This window comes from Stenella coeruleoalba (assembly GCF_951394435.1).
Source record: "Stenella coeruleoalba genome assembly, chromosome: 9".
Taxonomy (NCBI): Eukaryota; Metazoa; Chordata; class Mammalia; order Artiodactyla; family Delphinidae; genus Stenella; species Stenella coeruleoalba.
In genome coordinates this window covers 92,727,356-92,740,102 of record NC_137155.1, presented here as the reverse complement: position 1 = coordinate 92,740,102, position 12,747 = coordinate 92,727,356, and the positions used below count along the sequence as shown (strand labels likewise).

Sequence of the window (12,747 nt, the reverse complement as noted above, 5' to 3'; positions counted from 1 at the left end):
AGGACAACAGAAATCGAACAAAGTAAGTGATACAAAAGAAGTAAAATCACTTAGAACGTATAACCTGAATGTGGGAAATAAGGATGAAGGACGAATGGAGGATCACGTTCAAATTTTTAGTCTGGGAAACTGGATGGTGAGTGGTACTAATCACTGAGAAGGAACCGGTTTGACAGGAAAGCTTTTGATTTTATTTTTAGTCTGTTGAGTTTGAGGCACCTAGGAAGCAACCAAGGAGACAAGTTAAGCAAGCAGCCGAATGCACAGATGGGTCTGCAGCTCAGAAGAGGGCTCTATGGAAATACAAACCTGCCGTCTGTCTACCTACGGCTGACAATAAAGCCACTGCGAGCAGATGAGATCATACAGGGAGAGGGTATAAAGGGAGCAGAGGGCCTAGGGCAGAGTCTTAGAGAACTACTGCTGTAACCCCTGAGTAGAAGGGAGAAGTAAAAGGTGAGAAGGAATGGCCAGAGGAGTAGGAGGGAAAACAGATACCTGGCAGTCAGAAGCCAAGGGAAAAAAAGGTGTCTCCTTGAGAGTCAACGTTGTCTAAAGCTGAGCAGTCAGAAGGGATGAGTAATAAAACCGGTGCGACTAACTTAAAAGAAGACCACACAGGATGTAGAATGGGTAGGAGGCAGGGAAGCAGAGAGAACCTATTCAAAAAGTTTAACTTAAAATAGGAGGAGGAAATGAGAGAGTGAAAAGGCCAGGGAGGACATACGAAAAACTGTGATGAATTGTGTGATGTGTTGAATCAAGGAATCTAGGACAGGAAGAAAGTGAAGAAGCCAGGGGTGAGTGATAGATTGGGAAGAAAATGGAGGGCCCAAGGGACAAGAAGTCTTGATAACACTGAAAAAGAGGAGTAAAGGAAGAAAACTGGAATAATAGAAGGGCAAAATGAGAGAGTCAGATGCTTAAGTTCCATTTTCAAAAGTGGAACAAGGACAAGTGATGACAAGGTTTAGCATTCAACCAGTGAGAATGGGGAGAGTTGAAAGAGGGCAAAGTATTAAAGTCCCAGGAATAGATTAAGTCAGGGAAAGGAAAGACAAGGTGTTGTTAGGTGGGATGTTCACATAAACACTCAGGGCATTCAGAAAGATAACAAGATAACAATGCCCTTTTCTCTTAAAGAGAAAAGGACATTGATAAGCCAGGCACCAAAGCCTAAGTCTAATGTAGATGAGATCCCAGAAAGCTGGGTGGTTTACGGTTTTATAATATAGCCAGATATTATGAGCCTCAAAGGAGAAAAGACTGTTATAAGAAGATGAAAGAGTAATGGTTTGGAATAGGTACCGAGGAGCTAGGAGAATGGCAACCCCACCTCACAACCCATCTGAAGAGGAGGGCAGCTTCTATTCAAGACAGCTGCAGGGCAAGATTTTTGCAGGGAAAAAACTAAAATAGTATTATAAAAAATAATGTGAGAACTGTTATGTGAAAAGTTTGGGATTTTTTTTTGTAAAGACAATAGAAGGAAACTACCTCAACATAACAAAGAACATATATGAAAAGCCCACAGCTGACATCATATTCAACAGAGAAGACTGAAAGCTTTTCCTTAAAGATCAGGAACAGGGCTTCCCTGGTGGCACAGTGGTTGAGAGTCTGCCTGCCAATGCAGGGCACACGGGTTCGTGCCCCGGTCTGGGAAGATCCCACATGCCGCGGAGCGGCTGGGCCCGTGAGCCATGGCCGCTGAGCCTGCGCATCCGGAGCCTGTGCTCCGCAACGGGAGAGGCCACAACAGTGAGAGGGCCGCGTACCGCAAAAAAAAAAAAAAAAGATCAGGAACAAGGGAAGGATGCCCACTCTTGCCACTTCTATTAAACATAGTACTGGGAATCTTAGCCAGAGCAATTAGACAAGAAAAAGAAATAAAAAGCATCCAAATTGGAAAGGAAGAAGTAAAATTGTTTGCAGATGATGTGACCTTACATGTAGAAAACACTAAAGAGTCCACACAAATAAGCTATTAGAATAAACAAATTCAGCAAAGTTGCAAAAGTTTGCAAAGTTTACAAAATCAAACACAAAAACCAGTTGTGTTTTTATACACTAACAGTGAACAATTCAAAAAGGAAGTTAAAAAAAAAATCCCATTTACGGAACAGGATAAAAAGCCCAGAGATAAACCCACGCACCTATGGTCAACTAATCTATGACAAAGGAGGCAAGGATATACAATGAAGAAAAGACAGTCTCTTCAATAAATGGTGTTGGGACAACTGGACAGCTACATGTAGAAGAATGAAATTAGAACACTCCCTAACACCATACACAAAAATAAACTCAAAGTGGATTAAAGACCGAAACATAAGACTGGACACTATAACACTCTTCGATGAAAACATAGGAAGAACACTCTTTGACATAAATCACAGCAAGATCTTTTTTGATCCACCTCCTAGAGTAATGGAAATAAAAACAAAAATAAACAAATGGGACCTAATGAAACTTCAAAGTTTTGGACAGCAAAGGAAACTATAAACAAGACGAAAAGACAACCCTCAGAATGGGAGAAAATATTTGCAAACGAATCAACGGACAAAGGATTAATCTCCAATATATACAAACAGTTCATGCAGCTCTATGTCAAGAAAAAACAACCCAATCAAAAAATGGGCAGAAGATCTAAATAGACATTTCTCCAAAGAAGACAGACAGATGGCCAAGAAGCACATGAAAAGCTGCTCAACATCACTAATTATTAGAGAAATGCAAATCAAAAGTACAATGAGGTATCACCTCACACCGGTTAGAATGTGCATCATCAGAAAATCTACAAACAACAAATGCTGGAGAGGGTGTGGAGAAAAGAGAACTCTCTTGCACTGTTGGTGGGAATGTAAATTGATACAGCCACTATGGAGAACAGAATGGAGGTTCCTTAAAAAACTAAAAATAGAACTACCATATGACCCAGCAATCCCACTACTGGGCATATACCCAGAGACAAACATAATTCAAAAAGACACATGCACCCCAATGTTCACTGCAGCACTATTTACAATAGCCAGGCCATGGAAGCAACCTAAATGCCCATCGACAGGCGAATGGATAAAGAAGATGTGGTACATATATACAATGGAATATTACTCAGCCATAAAAAGGAACAAAATTGGGTCATTTGTAGAGATGTGGATGGACCTAGAGACTGTCATACAGAGTGAAGTAAGTCAGAATGAGAAAAACAAGTATCGTATATTAATGCATATATGTGGAATCTAGAAAAACGGTACAGATGAACTGGTTTGCAAGGCAGAAATAGAGACACAGATGTACAGAACAAACGTATGGACACCAAGGGGGGAAAGCAGGGGCAGGGGTACTGGTGGTGGGATGAACTGAGAGATTGGGATTGACATGTATACACTGATGTGTATGAAATAAATAATAAGAACCTGCTGTATAAAAAATAAAATAATTCAAGAAAAAGGGGAAAAAATTTTTTAAATCCCATTTACAATAGCACTGAAAAGAATAAAATATTTAGGAATAAATATTTTAACCAAGGAGGTGAAAGACATGTATACTAAAAATGATAGAACACTGCTGAAAGAAATTAAAGAAGACACAAATGAATGGAAAGACATCCCATGTTCATGGATTGGAAGGCTTAATATTGTTAAAATGTCCATACTGGGCTTCCCTGGTGGTGCAGTGGTTGGGAGTCCACCTGCCGATGCGGGGGACACAGGTTCATGCCCCAGTTCGGGAGGATCCCACATGCCGCGGAGCGGCTGGGCCTGTGAGCCACAGCCGCTGAGCCTGCGCGTCCGGAGCCTGTGCTCCACGGTGGGAAAGGCCACAACAGTGAGAGAACCGCGTACTGCAGGAAAAAAAAAACCATACTATGCAAAATGAGCTACATATTCAATGTAATCCCTATCAAAATTCTAGTGGCATTTTTGAAAAAATAGGAAAAACCATTCTAAAATGCATATGGAATCTCAAAGGGCCCTGAATAGCCAAAAGAATACTGAAAAAGAACAAAGTTAGAGGCCTAGCACTAATTTCAAAACATATTACAAAGCTACAGTAATTAAAACAGTATGATACTGGCATAAAGATAAACATATAGATCAGTGGAACAGAACAGAGAGCCCAGAAATAAATTCTCACATATATGATCAAATGATGTTTGACAAGGGCACCTAGGAGACACACTGGGGAAAGAACTCGAAATGGATTAAAGACCTAAACCTAAGACCTAAAACTATAAAACTCCTAGGAAAAAAACATAGCGGGGAAGCCTTTTGACACTGGATTTGGCAACGATTTCTTAGATGTGACACCAAAACCAAAAACAGACAAATGGAATTACATCAAGCTTAAAAACTTCTGTGTAGGGGCTTCCCTGGTGGCACAGTGGTTGAGAGTCTGCCTGCCGATTTAGGGGACACGGGTTTGTGCCCCGGTCCGGGAAGATCCCACATGCCGTGGAGCGGCTGGGCCCGTGAGCCATGGCCGCTGAGCCTGCGCGTCCGGAGCCTGTGCTCCGCGACGGGAGAGGCCACAGCAGTGACAGGCCCACGTATCGCAAAAAAAAAAAAAAAACTTCTGTGCATCAAAGGACAATCAACAGAGAGAAAAAGGTCAATCTATGGAATAGAAGAAAATATTTGCAAATCATGTATCTCATAAAAGGTTAAAGAACTCCTACAACTCAACAAATAACCTGATTTTTTTTAATGGGCAAAAAACTTGAACAGACATTTCTCCAAATAAGATAAACAAATGGCCAGCAAACATATGAAAAAATGCTCAGTATCACTAATCATTAAGAGAAACGCAAATGAAAACCACAGAATGCCATATTGCACCCATTAGGATGGCCAATATCAAAAAAAAAAAAAAAAAACCCCAGAAAATAACAAGTGTTGATAAGGATGTGGAGAAATTGGGATTGCAAAATGGTGCAGCCACTATGGAAAACAGTATGGAGTTTCCTCAAAAATTTTAAAATAGAAATACCATCTGATCTAGCAATCCCACTTCTGGGTATATACCCAAAAGAATTAAAAACAGGATGTTACAGCCATATCTGCACACCCAAGTTCAATGTAGCATTATTCTCAATATCCAAGAGGTGGAAGCAACCCAAATGCCCATCAACATATAAACAGATAAAGAAATGTGGTATATACATACAATGGAATATTATTCAGCCTTAAAAAAAGAAGGAAATCCTGCCATATGCTACAACATCAATGAACCATAAGGACATTATGCTAAATGAAATAAGCCAGTTACAAAAGACAAGTACTACATGATCCCACTCATACGAAGTATCTAAAGCAGTCAAACTTACGGAAACAGAAAATAGAATGGTGGTTGCCAGGAGCTGGAGGGAGGAGGAAATGGGGAGTTGTATTCAGTGGGGATAAAGTTTCCATTTTGCAAGATGAAAAAGTTCTAGAGATCTGCTGTACAGCAATATGAATATATTTAACACTACTGAGTGTACACTTAAAAATGGTCAAGGTGGTAAATTTTCTTTTACTGTTTTTTTACAATTTTTTAAAAGGGGGAGGGAGGGGTGTTAAATAGCACCAGAGCATGCGGAGAGAAGTCTGAGAAAAGGAAGCTATGCAGGACAATGGGGGGTTGCATTCTGAGCAGTAACCTTGAATGTCAAGGGTAGAGACAGAGCAAATGATGCCTCCAGCCTCCTGCTACACTTCTAGTTCAAGCTGTTTCAGATCCAACTGAGAATGAGGCCTCCGACGTGCCACAAACTTAATGGGCCTTTTTTAAAGTCTCAAGACTACGCTGGCGAGAAATTATTATGGTACCTTAAAGACATCCTGAACAGGGGACACGGTTATTTCCTCACATCTTCACCCAGCAGTAGCAATGGCAATAATCCGCAGCAGGTGGGAGGTTCTCCCACCTTAAGCCAGCTGTGGCCTGGACTGGGTGCTCCTAAATAGGAAATCCTGGTTCCTACCCTGGCAGGAGGTATAAGGAGCCTTTCCTCGAGGGCTTAAATGTTACGGCTCAAATTTGCCATAAAATGTTACGGAAAGACCCGAACGTACTTTTTGGCCAGCCCAATAGTTTGAAAAGGGAGGAAAAGCCAAACATTATATGCTCCGTACACAATTTGTTAAAACATTTCCTCTGCCCTTCTCTTTTTTATATATTAAAATTTTAAGATTCTTAGGTCTGTTCTTTATACGCTAGCTAATGGAATTCAAGTGCTTAGCCTTGAGAAAACTTAGAAAGAAAAGGGGGGAATGTTCCACCTTCTCCACACCTGCAAAAAGTAGACACCATGAGCATCATAAATTATCTCTGATAGTGGTGAACTGAGAACGTTCACAGAAGTACCAGTGTGACTCTCCTTTCCAACGTGGAGACTTCCATTATAAAGCCTGTTCAGTTTTCTGTTTAACAAAGCAGTTATTCGGGACACTCGGATGTCAGAGAATGTTGCTATATATTTAAGACGTAGCCCTGAATCCCCAAAAGACTGCAATTTGATCGGCTCTCTTAGTAATCTGTATAACTTTTATATAAAAGCTGTTTATTTAAATCTTATTACCATGTGAATCCAGAAGAGGACCTCTGGCACCTTCTTCTCCCCACAGACCTGCAAGGCTAATAAAACCCAAGACTGCCTGGAATTCCTTATTCAAACAAAAGGTCTGAAAGTCTGTTTCATTTAAATGAACTAATGGGTTCATTAGTTTTGTTGTTGCTAATGGGTTAGATGAGGAAAATCACAGGGGTTGCAGGTAGCAGACTCAGTGTCTAGCAATGGGCACTATTAGAGATCGAGAGACCGTAGTGGAAAACGGAAGGACCACCCAAGGACACGTGTGAGTTCCAACCCTCTACTATTACTAGGGAAGTCCCTTGTTTCTCTCTAGGCGGCCCTCAATTTCTCCCCGTTTTGATCTCGCTGCAGTAATCTGTGTCCACTGAAGTACAAGTGTTAATAGCTCTATACAGTTTCCATCTTTCAGAACTGGGTACAACAAGAAGCCTTTGTCTTTGAGGTTTTAACATTTGCTTTCCTTTTACAACACACTGTTTTACAGAGACAAGCACAGCTAAACAAGATTTTAACTGTAGGCCCTTTTGAACTGTTTTGTTGTTGCATGTGAAGGTGGGGGGTATGGGGGCTGTCAGATATTTACCAGTGTTTTCCATAGAGCCAGTGGCCTCCCCATGTCATCAGGCAGATCCCAGCTGTAGTTTTTTTCCAATGATTTCGAAGTGTTTTAAAGAACACAGTCATCTTCTCTTAGGGATTTGCTAGATTAGTAGAGGCAGAAAAGAAAAAAATATAATTGTCCAAGGGAATCGTGCAGAGTCCCTATGACTGTCTTCGGTTCTTTCATCCTCTCCATGTTTTCCTTCCTCCCTCCTTCTCCTTCCTAGTTACATCACCTTCTTCATCTCCTCACCCACCCACCCACCTACTCTTTCTTTCTTTCCTTCCTTCCTTCCTTCTTTCTTTCTTTCTTTCTTCACTTCTTTCCACCTAAACTACACTTTTTTCTTCTCTCATCACTTCTTCTTAGAAGGAAGGGGGAGAGAAGCAGGAAGAGAAGAAGGGAATTCTAGGTGTCCTGTCTTTGCTTTCTCCTTACAGTCATTATACCGCTATTTAAGAGTATCTGCTTATCTGGGAATTCCCTGGCCGTCCAGTGGTTAGGACTCGGCACTCTCACTGCCAGGGCCTGGGCTCGATCCCTGGTCGGGGAACTAAGATCCCGCAAGCCATGCAGCACGGCCAGAAAAAAAAAGGAAAAATAAAAAAAGAGTGCCTGCTTATCCATTATATATAAAGTGTATATCATCAAATTAGTAATCAAACTAGTAATGTAAAGGGATTATTCAAAATAGGAGAAAACACTAGGCCCTCAATAGAACATTCACAGAAAACTCAATGAAGAGGAAATGCACATAGCTCTGTAAAAATGCTCAACTTCCTGAGTAATCAAAGACATGCAAATTACAAAGAACTATCACTATTCACCTATAAAATTACCAAAATTTTTAAATGATTATACTCACTGATGACAAAATGAGATAGACACACACTCCTATACGGAAGGCAAACTAGCATAACTTTACTCAAAAACAAAGCGACCGTATAAACCTATTCTGTTTCTTTTCGTCACAGCACTTATCCTGTGATGATCCTTCTGTGCTAGTTTGTTTATTAACTTACCCCCCTGGAATGTAAACTCCGTGAGAGTAAAGATTTTGACTGTTCTGGTCACTGCAGTATCCCTGTGTCTAAAATAAAACCTGGCACATAACAGCCATTCAGTAAATAACTGTTGAATGTGATGGGGTTCAAGACATGCTACCCCAAACTATGGCACCTTGCAGAGTGGATATTTTAAGAGGAAGGAGTTCGGGGAAATGGCAGAAGCAGGAAGGTCACCCTGCCCACCTGCCCACCTTGCCCTTCTTCCCTGAAACAGATCATAAAACCCTCCAGTGAGAGGTGCCTGCCCTATACCCAGCAGGAAGGATCCATTTGTCTCCAAAGAAAAAGGGATGCCAAGAAGAATCCTAACACACAGGCCTTGCTGTTTCCCATTTGCTCTAATTACCTCACACCCTTCACCCTATCACGCTCCTCCACGACTGTCTAAAATAAAATACTCGGGCCTGTTTCCCTGGGTCTTCATTTCTCTATGAAGGCTCTCGTTATCATGTAAAACATATTGAGTAAACGTGTATGCTTTCCTCCTGTTGATCAGTCTTTGTCAGTCTAATTTCCAGACCTAGCTAGGGACCCTATGAAGGTTAAGGAACACTTTTCCCCCCACTACATTAAATTTTTTTTCACTAAGAATTTTTGTTGATGTGGAAAAAACTAAAAATATAATGTTAGGTAAAATTAGCAGGATTAAAAAGCCTTATGGAATTGGTATTTACCAATTATGTCCAAACATGAATATAAATGAAAAAAAAATACCAGTATAAATAAACACACAGAAACTTTAAGGAATTCCCTCTTGATTGTGAGAAAATGGGTGACATTTATTTTACATCTTAAATTGCAATGTATTTTCTAAATTTTCTAAAAATAAATATAAAATTTTCTAAACAGATACAGAAAATTTTTATGACTTTGTGTGCATGAGGTAAACAGACCAAGAAAAAAAAATCTTCAGCTTTTGGTGAAGATTCTAGTTCTTTTATTACTCCCTTTAACCACGAAGACTCTCTTCTTGACCTAACTTTAATCAGGCTCCTCTGAGCTCTGCTGGACAAGGCCCTAGCTTGGGCTTCCCTCTCCGCCCTTGTAGAATCCAGTTTGAGCAAGAATCCCACTTAGTTTAGTGAAAATCCCCCATCTCCACCGTTGGTATCTGACCACCCTGGATATCTTATCACCCTGGTCTGCCTTCAGCAAGAACTCTACTGAGTCAGCCTAACAAGAATTCCCCTTAACCCTGAAGTTCCCTCTTAGTAATTTTCCATCCACTGAAGCCCACCCTGCCCCTTGGCTATAAACCCCGATTTGTCCTCGTTGGAGTCAGAGTTGAGTCCAACCTCCTTCCCCCACTCTAAGACCACCACTGCAGTGGTCTCTACATCCACCCAGATGCCTCTCCCTACCCTTGAGTAAAGTCTGCCTGACCCTTCTTCAACAAGTGTCACTACATAGTTTTTTCTTTAACACTACCATTGCTTAAAATTCCTCTCGAGGCCAGACACATCCTTATCACCAGCAACAATGAAGCCAGTGCCAGGGAGCCCACCTTCCTGTGAATCAGAGCCACAGTCCAGGATGGTACACAAAGGAACCCAAAGGCACACGTGATGATTAGATGCCTCCCCATCGCACCCTAAAGCACGCGTTCATTCAGCATGCTGGACTCTGTGCTGGGTGCTAGGCAGAGAAGCACAAGCCTCTATTCTCAAGTGCTGGCAACTGTTAAACCCACAAGTGCAAAACAATTACACAATTTATGATTGTAATACAGTGGGAAGGATGTTGAGGGGTAAGTCATGGCTCTGTCAGAAGCCACAAGAATGACCCAGTGTAGACTGGAGGTGACACGGTGGTCCATGGCTGGGGGAAGTCTTCCCAGAAGGCGTGACATTTACCCTGGGTCTTGGAGAATGAGGAATACCAAATGAGAAGCTAAAGAGACTGATGCGCACAAAGGCATAAATGATAGCAAGGTATGTTCAGGGAAACACAGGTGGGGAGTCAGGTATAAAGAGCAGTGTAAATATGGAAGGTGAGAACAAGGCCTCTCAAACTCTAGTGTAAAACTTGTTAAAATGCAGATTCTTGGGCATTACCCCCTGAGACTCTGACTTGTTCTGGTTGGGCTGTTAGTGAAACCAAGCAGGACCCTGTGGGGTTCCTGGGCACAAAAGCCTTTCTGTGTCTCCCATTTCTAGACTTTCCGAGTTCCAAAGGGCAGGTTCAAACAGTTGCTAATCAGGGAAGGGAAGGGATACAGAGACAAGGGAGGAACAGTCAAAAAACAGTAGTGCAGCCTTGGGGCAGGGTCCTGGTTCCACCTCAAGGGATACACATAACAATATCTTTGAGCTCTTCCACAGAACTAAAACCCCCAACAAATGGAAGATGGTAACTACTTGATGAAGCGATCTTCATTTCAGAGAGGTCACAGCTGAATAACCTCGAGAATCACAGAAGCTCATCAGAAGACCACCTGAGGCCAGATTAAAGGAACGCAGGGCTGCGCACACCCTGAGCCTTATAAGCAAGCCCGCCCTTGAACCATTGCTATAAAACTCCTCCCCAAATCCCCCTGGGTTGGGACACACAGTTTTTGAGGGCATGAGCCTGCTGTGTCCCTCTCTGCCTGGCAAAGCAATAAAGCTATTCTTTTCTACTTCACCCAAAACTCTGTCTCCAAGATTCAATTCGGCACCAGTGCACAGAGGTCGAGTTTTTGGCATCATCATCTTCATTATTAATGAGTACTCCCATGCTTCTAGTGGAGGTCAGCACCACACTTTGAGAAACAGTAGTCTGGAGACAAAGGATGGGGAAGGTCGGGGAGGTTCAGAAAAGATCAGGAAGGACCCTGACTCCACGCTAAAGACTTTGGATGTTACATTGAAAATGATGAAAAACCTTGAAGGGATTTAAGCAAGTGAGTGATAGGATCACATTTGGACTGCAGAAAGATCACTTTGTAGCAGAATGGAAAATGGGCTGGAAGAAGCTGAGCTAAAAGCTACAGAGAGCCGGTAGCAAGTTCTACCACAATCTCTAGGCACATAACGAAGGAAGAAGCAAAGGAGACAGAGAGAGGATAGATGTGGCAGATCTTTAGAAAATAGAATCTAGCAGCCATTGGAGATCAACTGATTGTAGGAGGTGAGAGAAGAGGAACCAAGCCAGTTTTGTACTTGGGCGACTTACTGAATAGTGATTTCAATCATGAGAGTTGGATTGTAGGTTCATGAAGAAAAGTGTTGGAGATATTGAGTTTGAGATGCCTGTGGGGCAGCCAATGGAAATGATCAATGGATGTCTGGACTTAGCAGTCTGAAGCCAGGAGAAATTGTCTGGATGGAAGATATAGATTTGGGACTCATCAGTGTGAAGGAGATAAAGTTGGAGTACAGGTGAAATATCCAAGGCAAGGACAGAAGTTAGAGAACAATCTAACAGTCGTTAAGAGTCTGTTGTAAGGCCACCCATGACCCACTGGAACTCCCTTTGTGTCAATGGGTCTGCGTATTACAAAACTACTGTGGAAACATGCAGGCAACCTAGTGTCGTGGAAAGAGCGCTGGTCCAAGGGTCTTGAGGCCTAGATTCTAGTCCTACTTTTGTTACTTACTGGCAGTGAGAGCCTGGGTAAATCATTTCACCTGTCTCTATGTTCTCATCAGTAAAATGAGGGTACACCTGCTCTGCGTAACTCATTTGGCTGCGAAGATCCCATCTGATGGGGCTGTGGATGCACTTTCCTCCTTAGTAAAATGAGGATACACCTGCTCTGCTTAACTCATTTGGCTGCGAAGATCACATCTGTGAGGGGTATAGATGCACCTTGTAAATTTTTCCGGATTTAAGTCATCATCAAATATGTAATATATTAGCTAGCAGTGTATATGCCTTCTAAGTACCCAACAGAACTCCTATTCCCCAATCTCAGTAAAAACTTAAATTTCTACTGAAAAAAAAATGTGGCACCTAATAGCCATTCGGTAAATAACTGTTGCATGTCTCGTCCGAAATGCATGGGTTTCGGTTTTTTTTCCCCAAGAACTCCCCAATTCTGATTGTATTCGACCCTCCTCACCATGAGGCGGGGCTTTTCTCACGAGACTTGGGACCCCACAATGGGCAGGTTCTGTCTGTGCATCTCTAGCAAACAAAACCTTGTAAAGCACCTGGAATGAACGAACCAATCAACCAATCCATCAAGCGATCAGCAACCATTCGCCCCATTTTGCAAATGAGTTAGCTGAATCGCTCCCCCCAGCTCCAAGAGAAGTGGGTAAGGGTCACGCAAGTTCAAGGCAGCTCTGGGGCTAGACCCCAGGCCACCAGCCTCCCGCGGCGGCACCAGGAGCCCCGCCGTCCGCAGGGAGCCCCGCCGTCCGCAGGGAGCCCTCCCCGCGCGGTTCCGTCTGGCCCTCGCTCCCACCCTCCGCCCGCACCCGGGTCGCGACGCCCACCCCACGCCCCGGGGCCCTCCCCGCCCGCTCGGGCGGGGTCCCCGAGCCCCGCTCCCGGCTCCCCGCCCCAGCACTGCAGCA

The 12,747-nt window shown here is 42.8% G+C and overlaps 1 protein-coding gene across 5 annotated transcripts in view; it reads right to left on the bottom strand.

Moving 5' to 3' along the window:
• The window catches only part of AGK (acylglycerol kinase), a 124,186-nt gene that overhangs the window by 72,855 nt on the left and 38,584 nt on the right, over positions 1-12,747 (bottom strand). For 3 of the 5 annotated variants that reach the window (XM_079932162.1, XM_079932165.1, XM_079932163.1), the window contains one exon: positions 7,161-7,278. The exons of 1 other annotated variant lie outside the window; for it this stretch is intronic. In XM_079932162.1, the coding sequence (XP_079788288.1) occupies positions 7,161-7,261 (101 nt within the window). In that variant the 5' untranslated portion in view covers positions 7,262-7,278. Of the gene's footprint in view, positions 1-7,160; positions 7,279-11,398; positions 11,563-12,747 lie in introns of those variants that run through there. One more of the 5 variants, XM_079932164.1, reaches the window with a different exon arrangement.